Source organism: Alexandromys fortis, unplaced genomic scaffold, assembly GCF_014885135.2.
Source record: "Alexandromys fortis isolate MF-2015 unplaced genomic scaffold, M_Fortis_MF-2015_v1.1 scaffold_17, whole genome shotgun sequence".
NCBI classification, from domain to species: Eukaryota; Metazoa; Chordata; class Mammalia; order Rodentia; family Cricetidae; genus Alexandromys; species Alexandromys fortis.
Window position 1 is genome coordinate 8002619 of NW_026067896.1, and position 9219 is coordinate 8011837.

Here is a 9219-nt window from a genome sequence, read left to right on the forward strand (position 1 = left end):
TTCAAGTGTTAGAATCAAGGCATGATTCACCAGGCCTAGTTTTAAATTGGTTTACATTTTATTTTACACAGTCTGTGCTTGCCGTTTGAACCCAACTCAGACCTACTCATGCATGGAAGTAGATGATTCCCTTCTTACTTCAACATCTCCAAAGTGGTCCCTCAAGCTGACTAGCAATCTAAGAGGGATAAGCCCCAAGAAGGTAAGGTTTATGCCTCTGGGAATGTGCCTGCAACCCAGATGACGTGAGAGCCACGAAAAACAAAGCACAAAGGACTGGCTACAGCAAACAAACTGTAAGTTCCTTCTAGTACTTTGTGGCTTAGTAAGCCAGCACTTCATGACCAAGTACTTAATTTTACAAGGTGTGGCTGTGGGGCTATTATCCCTAGTTCCTGCACTCTCCTTACTTCTGCCTAAGAATTCTAGGGCAATACTTGCCATCCCTACCTCATCCTCCATTACTGTTTTCCTTTAACTTTTAACAAAGATAACTCAACAATGGTTCTGGTATCCACCGGAGCTCATCCACACAGGTGCGCAAACTCATACAGCTCACCCACAGCCCTCAATAACAACACAGGCGTCTCCATTAGACTTCATTGAACTTAAGAATCTCCAACAAAATCCCTTTCTCACTAGCTCCTCCCTTCACTCACACGTGTCTCTGGCTCCGGTCCTCTTTAAAAGTAAACTAGTAAAACACCTAATTAGAAGGGCAGGGCCACATCAAAGAACCTCAGTGCAATTCCAGATCTTTCCTAGGCTGTATTTCCCATCCCTCTCCTGACCACCTTGCCCACAGTACCTGCCATATACTAAACATTTTCACTTGAGGAGAGAAGAAAGTGGTCCTTAAGGGAACGAAGTAGAAGGTCTTCAGGATGATGTCTAGACCTTGTTAGGGGGAATCAGGAATAGCGACAAGCACAACTCCCACTAAATTAATGGGTTTGATGTTTCTCTTTCCAGTGTAAGATTTTGGCTATAGGCTTAAGGACTCTTTAAGTAATGACTTGTGTTAGGCATCGTTCCCAGGAGTCTAGCTGCAATGATCCTGGAGGCGCTCTCCAAACCACCACCACCAAATGTCACCTGGGGAGACAGCCAGGCCTACTCATGACTCAGGCCCGGCTGGATGGCAGACTGCCAGGAGAAACATTTTTAAAGTCTAATCCTTTACCATACAGGTATGAGAACTGGTAAAGCTTTCAAGGGCACAGGTCATCAGGCTGAAGGTAAATCCACAAGGAAACAAACTAGGTATCAGCAACTATTCTACTTCATTTATGGGAACAAAGGCTTAAGGAAAACACCTTATGCTAACAATTAACCTCCAGTATGTCTGAAGATGATTTATACAATTTCCTTTATGAGAAGGTGCATATTAATGACATAGGTTGACATTTCTAAATATAGTAATAATTTAAAATATAGCATTTTATAGCTTTTAAAAATGAATCATTATCCTCAAGTTTCAAAACACTCACACTCCCAAAGTCTACACTTTGTGTTTACAGGAATAAAAATTTAGCAAAATGAATAGAAAAGCACCTTGGGAATTAAATGTAAGCCTTCCTGTTTAAGTAGTGCTTGTGTCTCACAGAAAAGATTGCCATGTGATCCCACTGTGCAGGAGCCCTTCTAGTACCCAATAATAATGTCCATGTTTATGTAAAAGAAAACACTTGTATATTAGGTCAGTGGAAGTATTTCTCTGCAGAAGTAGAAATTCATGGTCATTCCAGCTGAATTAGTTTTCGGTTTGCGGTGAGTCAGACAGAGATGGCCATGGTTTCTTTGACATTGTACACAGCCTTTCTTAATAAAAGATTCACAAAAACAAAACACTGGCTGGTTTGGGGGAGGTGGAAAAAACAACAACAACCAAAGAAAACTTTTCTCACCAAACAAACCAAGGACACTGTCGACTTATTATTATTATTTTTTTCACACAGAATGCACATTTGTCTCTCACTAAGTTCAGGGTTAACTCTGGACAGCAAGGTTGTCTTCCTCCACCAAGGACAGCTCCAGAGTGTTCTCATTAGCGCTGGTTTTCACCCTGAAGTTGAAAGAACCATAGAGCTTGGCGGACTCTTTGGAAGAGGCAAACCTGTTCCGACGATAGAGCTCCCCCTTCCACATGGACGTCATGAGCAAGCAGGAGAGGACGACTCCCCCGAGCGTGAGCAGGCAGAGTCCCGCGATCACGCAGCGGTCCAGGTGTGCACCTAGCCTCGCACTCTCCTTTTCTAGACGCTCCATCTCCCTGGCAGCCACCGTGTTGGGATCCACTGTCACCTCCCGAGGGACGATATAAGAAATGATCACCAGCAAGATACCGGTGACCAAGAACAAGATGGCACTGATAAAGCCATAGTCTACGGACTTCCCTGAAGATGTGGCTTCCGAACTTGCGTCATCTTCATCTTCGGAGATCAAAGAAATGGCAGCCTCCTGGGACCATTCATTAGCGTTTCCCCAGCCAAGATCGCCAGGGTGATTGCCACCTTTGGCTGAGGGGGACCTCTGACTTCTCTGCTCTAAGTTGACATTCTCATCCACATAAGTAAAAGAAGTTTCTAATTCCTGGCTGCAACAATCGCAGACTTTACGATCTGCCATCACTTGGTTGTTCCCTGAGTCAGGAGGTCCTGGTGGGAAAAACCTTGGCTGAATAGCATTGTCTTGGAGCAAGGAGGTTGGGGATGCCAGAGAAGGGCTAAGTCTAGACACTTCCACTCCAGCTGCTCTTGGTGTGGATATACAGTTTTCCTGTGAGTGAAGAGCACCTCTGATGGCTGTCCCCTCTACCTGGTCACCAAGAGTCCCTCCTGAACTCCAGTCCAGAGTATTGCACAAGTCCTCCGGGCTGTTCCTCTTAGTCAGAGAGAGGAGCTCCATGGGAGCTGGTTAGAATTCCTGCAGCAGCAATTTCCAGAAATCCTGCCAGTGGCAACACAGATAGGAACCCAGCAGAATCTAAGCCCGTACTATAGAGAAGCCCGCTCCTCTGGTCCCTGCTTCCTTTACAGCCATGGCTGGTTAAGGACACCTTAGCCTCAGTTCCTCATGAGAGGGAGACAAATGAGACAAGGAACCTGGTGGCTGAATAGCATAGAAAGGAAAAATCTTCTGGTTTTTCACGGGGTTAGCAGGAGAAGGAACAAGGAGGAAGTGGCAGTATCCCTGGGGAGAGCACACTGCCGTCACCAAGCCAAATTTATCCAGGGACTCACACTTTCCTGTGACAGAATCCCTCAGAGGAGATGTCAAGTTTCCTGTAGAGATACAAATAAGAAAGGCAGGGCCCTCTTTAGCAGACTGCCGGATTTCTGGAGGCCTCCAGCAATCACAGACTTCTAAACGATTCAATTAGACTACATGTTTATACTCCAGTCCGGAAACAGATTCTAATACAGATTAGCTTTAATGAATGCACGCTCCTATCAACTGGGTGCTGCTGAGTCAGCATCTTGACTTGGCAGCTAGGAAGTGAATGGAAGGGATGACTTAATGAGCCAGTGACCAAAGAGGCATCAGGACTAGTGATTCCCCTATGCAGGTATCTAATGACCTCTACACACAGCCCTGGGGCCCGTGTTAATGTAGCCATATGCACTTCTCGGCTTAGTCCGCTCCCCGTTCCACAGGGGCAGCTTACACACTTCGCTGTGGTCTCTGAAAAAAACTCAGCGAGCCAGTCCACTTCACACACACATACTACCTGTTTCCCATGAGCGCCTACTGCTCTCGCTTGCAAAAATCTCAGTGGGTCTGAGTTAAATCTCCTCCCTGCAGTTTGCTAACTAACACACAAGCACAAGAAAGTGCACCCCCCTCCCCGAGAAGTGTTTACATACTCAAGGTACAAGTAAGTTGAGAGGGGAGAAAAAGAAACGATAAACACATAGCATTGAATAGAGGCAAAGAAGGGAGAAACAGTTTCCAAAGCTACAGCCGAGGCTCTGTGTCCATGGCACTCCCTCTTCTCCACTGCACCGAGAGCCTAGATAGGATGGAGCTCTGTGGAACAGAAAGCCATCTGCCCACCTTTTCTTGCCTCTGCTAGCTTCCTGGGGGAATAAAATCCCACTCTCCATTCTCAATAAATATAGTGGGCTTAGTCAAGGATTCCCTTTGTTCTTATTTCAATCCAGAGTGGTGATTAACTTTAACCCATGGCTGGAGGATTACCAGTCGAAATCCCCAACACCAGCAGCCTGTAACAGAGGTACACAAGCAAGCCTCACCAAAGGGAGTCAGGCAACTCACAGAGCAGAAAAGAAAATCGACATGTTTTCTACTGTACTTCAAGTCCCTACCCTCCTGTGCACGGAGCATACAAAAAGTGAAACAACAACAAAAACCAAAACAAAACAAACCCGCAGTGCTAAGTGCAAGAAAACCATAACGGAGTCGGTTTTCTATCAGCAAGTGGACAAGACCCTGCTGAAGGATGCTTCAATGAGGGAAGCGAGAGATGGGGACCACTTTCATCAATTCCCGAAAAGAAACCCTCACAGATGGATCCCTCAGGCGTGAGTCGCTCTGATTAACCTTTGGCATAATTAACTAATCACATTAGACTCTTTTAGATAAAATAGGCAGGGTCCCTTACTAGACTTCCAATTTATAACAAAGCAGGGAGACATTCATTCATATTCTCTCTCTCTCTCTCTCTCTCTCTCTCTCTCTCTCTCTCTCTCTCTCTCTCTCTCTCAGAGAGACTGACTAACCGTATAGTGGATTTGCAGATCTGTATTCCCAGGTTTCTAACATCAGTGGACGATGGATAATCCTACGGGACCAGCTAAAGGTCTCTTCTTCCCTTCCCCTCTTACCCCCTCCCCGATCTGTTTAAAAGCCCAGTTAATGAGAATGCACCTCCAAAGCAGGAGGCAGCGTTTCCCCTATCCGCTGCTTCTCAAATAAAGGCAGTAAAATATGGACAAGACTGACAGAGACAAGAAAGATAGTCTGCAGGAGACCACCTAGGGGTGTGGGATGCGGGATGCAGGCTGAGAGCGCTGGGTTTACAGGACCCGCTGCTAGCACCCTACAGGGGAGACCCCAACAGGCTGTGGGATCAATCAGTTCTCCTGGCGAACTCTTGGCCCATCAAGGCACCTGCAGTCTGGCTGAATCCGCTGAGGTCCTGCGGGCACCTAGGGCGGGGAATGGGGGTGCATGCACCGGCGGCTCCTTATAGCTCTAGGCTTCAGCTCTCTCTCCCCACTCTGCTTACTTCCTCTCCACCTCCCCATCCCACTCTTTACCACTTACCTTCTGCTCCGGCTACCCAAAGACGCTGGAGCGGGAGCACTCGCGTCCGCGTGGCTCCCTGAAAAAGTCCGCTATTCCCCAGCCGCAGCACTTGTAGCCAGTGTTCCCTGCTGGGTTCCGCTGGGTGGGCGGCGTCCGCCTAGTCGGGCTGGGCGGGGCAGGGCGGGGCGGGGTGCTCCCTTTTGCTGAGCATCCCGGGAGTTGTAGTTCAGGAGCGGTCCTTGCACCCTCAATTCACTTTGTCCCACACCTCCAGAATTTTGCCGTTCTGGAAAACAGTTACCTGCATCCAGGCATTTACCTGTCTGGAGCTTCAATCGCTGGCCTAAGATGAGTGTGTCTCCCTTCCCTCCCCATCCCCCGCATCCTCCCAGTCTCAAGAGCAGCCACAGGATTCCAGAGACAGGGGAAACAAGCGCTACATTTAATTCCAACTGTGCGTCAAGCAATTTGCATACTTTGTCATATTTAATAGTCAAAACACATTTTCAAAGTAAATTTTATCAGTCTTCTTTCTAAAACGAGGAAGAAGACCAACAGGAATTCGGGGCTCTCCCCCGCCCACCACAACCAAAATTACAAACTCAAGAAATTGTAGCTTTTGAAATAGTGTTCAGGAGTGTGTTTCCAAAGTCATCGCCTTTCCCGTAAAATATGCAAAAATGTGAACACCGAGAGGAACGGTGTCCTGTTCTCCAGTTTAACCCCTGCAATTTCTATTATCTTGTATCCGCTGAAGGTATACTAAAATAGAAAATCAAAGAACAAAAGCAGTATTCTTTATTGCCAAGCCCTTTCCCACACTTTTTATTTGACTCATTTAAGGCATCCAATTTTAGAGGGTACTGTGAAAGTCCTCAGCTTTACAGAATATCTGGATTATAAAATAGCAGTCCCATCCACGCCATCGGTATTTAGTCAATTCTGAGTATTATGTTCTACTACCTGATTGGGAGTGGGCAAAGCATAAGAGAATGGGTCAGGTTTGGCAAGGAAAATTCACAATTGTAACTACTGAGATTGTGGCTCTTGAGATAGGACCAGCTAACTTCTTTAGTTAGCACTGTTCCCTCCCCTCTTTTAAAACCAGAACAGTCTTTAGCAGCTTACAGCCACACATCTAGGAAATGAATGTTTTGTGGACCGTCTCCAGCAGTCCAGCACCTCCCTTGGAGTGATTTAAGATCATCGGATGATTCCGTCTAAGGAGCAAAGGGTGACAGTATCTATGGCATTTTCTGCTTGCAAGAGGTTCACATAAATGCTGCAGTCGCTTGAGAAACAGGTCAGCATCCTCAGGTGACACAGCAAATGATAATACCATTTGTTTTACTTAACAAACATGTGACAAAAGCCAATCGCACGGTTCCACAGACTTTAAAATTGAGCCTCTTTGAGATGGGCTTGTCCCACAATTTTAACGCACCTCACTATGCTATTAGTTCTGAATGTGTGTGTGCCATGACTTCCTTGACTCACTATTCAGTTTTCCAACAGGAATATATTTTTCTCTGTTCCTTTATTCAACTCACTCCTCAAAGACATACTTGCCAACCTTACTGATGAGGGAACCTGTCAGGATTATTTATTGGAAAAGGAACCCAAACAAACTGTAGATGTCCACAAGGGAACAACTAAGTTGTTAAAAAAAAATTGAGCTAGTGTTTAAAAAAAGAGGTGCAGAAGGAACTCGTATTTCATCAAACGAAGAGATGGGGGCAATATAAAAACTAGCTTTCCGTAAGTTAAAATTCATAAAATCAAACGTATTTTACGTCCTGGTTTTAAAGGGCGAAAGTAGAACCGATGGCAACAATAGTATCTACTAGGGCTAATATGTTACCACTGTAGATGTTTATACTAACTTTGTAAGGAAAGCAGTGTTTGCCGCCATTTTTTTCTTTTATGGAAATCACATGTCAGAGGTAATACACATAGAAGGCTTCTCTTGCCAGTCACCCCTTGGCTGGGGTGTCTTTGGGAACCTACAGGAACACTTTGTGGTCTCAGGGATAGGACACTGGTGTACCTCAGATGTCGGGGGCCCCCAGAATGGAAAGTTCCATCTGATTTAATTAGGCAGCTGATTGGCATTTGATACAAGCAAAGACATTCTAAAAGTCTGGCATGGAATGTCTCAGAAAAGTGAATTCTATACTACTAAAAAGGCTTCATAAACAAAGCAGAGACGATTTCTAGTAGTGTTAAGGGAGGGATTTGTTTAATTGGATTATGCAACCGCCAAGGTCCCCCGATGAACTAATTCTAATGTACCTGTCTCGCATGAGGTGTTTCCCATCTAGACCATCTCCAGAGGAATTCATATCTTGTAATTTTTTTTCAACATTGCAATCCTAAATATTAATTCTCCACTATCTTGTGACAGTTCTCGGATGGCTAGGTAATGAGTAAATATTGTTTGACCTGTGGCATGGGCACTTGAATGGCAACTGTAAACACCCAAGGTCACTATTGACATGCTGGCAGTCTTACGTGGTAAAACAAGCTCAGTCTTCCTCTTTCATTCAGTGAAGTAAAATGACAAAACTCAATTGAGACGTGAGATGATTATCAGTTATTCTCTCGTTCTCCAGTATCATCACATGCACATAAAATAAAACAAAGCATTAGATTCCACACATTCTTAGCAGTGACAACCCAATTTGGGGACTGGAGAGAGATGGCTCAGTGATTAAGTACACTTGTTGTTCCTGCGGAGAACCTGGGTTCAATTCACAGAACCCACATGGCAACCCACAAGCATCCATAACACCAGGCCCAGGGAATCTGACTCCCTATTCTGACCTCCCCAGGTGCAAGGCAAAATGCCGATCTACATAAAATAAAATACATAAATACAAGCAAAAATTAAGCTAATTCTATTTCAATATACGGCAGTGTTTCTTTCAGAATTTTGCAGAGAAAAATAATAAAGGAGAATTGACTGAGTTCCTGAAAGACAAGCTTTGCAAAAATCCACTGGCTAGAAAAACATTCCCCACCCAGCCTCCGTGCTTTGCCATTTCTAAAGCATCCCCAAAAGCCTCACCCTGGAAATTATTGTCAAGAGTCAGTGGTCAACATCCTAAACATTTTATTGGCACTCTAGTGCTAATTCACTTCCCTTTAAACTGGCATTCGGACATATGCAGAAGGACTTCATGTGTGTTTTACAGTGCTTTCCACGTGTTCCTCCTTCCAAAATGAAACATGACTTCCTTGAAAACCAGCGTTTTCTATTGTAGTCTATGGACATGCACAGCAGCATGCATCCAACAGCAAGAAGAACCCGAGTATCTGCACACAAAGCCATTGCCCTTAGTAAAGAGAGGGCATTAGGAATCAACATGATGATTTCTATTTTACATAAATTCTAATGTGTCTCAATTTACTCTGATGTTGGAGGAACAATCATTATTATACTAGATTAACTAGCAATTAAAACAGATTCTGAGTAAATTGACTGTTTAAGTTAAGAGTCGTATTGGGGCTTTTATTAACTAGCCTCTTGGAGTAATTACAAAGGATCCCATCAAATTTTCCCTCCTCAGACAAAATGATAAGGACTAATTGCAAATAAACTTCCTCAGAGGACTTAGTGCTTTCACGAGATGCTGAGCAGTGGAAAAATAAGAAAGATGATTTCGGAATAGTTTGGCTAAAGTTTGGAGATAGTCTAAGAGTATGACTGATAAAGTCCAATTTTTTTTTTTGATTTTTGAGACAGGATTTCTCCGTAGCTTTTTTGGTTCCTATCCTGGAACTAGCTTTTCTAGACCAGGCTGGCCTCGAACTCACAGAGCTCCACCTGCCTCTGCCTCCCGAGTGCTGGGATTAAAGGCATGCGCCACCACCGCCCCGCTAAAGTCCAAAATTTAAAGCAAGTAAGATGTCATTTATTAGGAAACTTCTTTGAATTAAAAAATATTA

At 44.6% G+C, this 9219-nt stretch overlaps 1 protein-coding gene across 1 annotated transcript; it reads right to left on the reverse strand.

Annotated features, from left to right (window-relative positions):
* Positions 1–1546: 1546 nt before the first annotated feature.
* Positions 1547–5385, reverse strand: Tmem74 (transmembrane protein 74). Its single transcript, XM_050163102.1, has 2 exons — positions 5290–5385; positions 1547–3284 (listed from the first exon to the last, which is right to left on the reverse strand). The coding sequence occupies exon 2, from the start codon at positions 2905–2907 to the stop codon at positions 1990–1992; it is 918 nt and encodes a 305-aa protein (XP_050019059.1). The 5' UTR covers positions 2908–3284; positions 5290–5385; the 3' UTR covers positions 1547–1989.
* Positions 5386–9219: the final 3834 nt, after the last annotated feature.

Bases quoted from the DNA above. Each gene is read 5' to 3' on its own strand.
- Tmem74 (XM_050163102.1), bottom strand. From the start codon at position 2,907: ATGGAGCTCCTCTCTCTGACTAAGAGGAACAGCCCGGAGGACTTGTGC.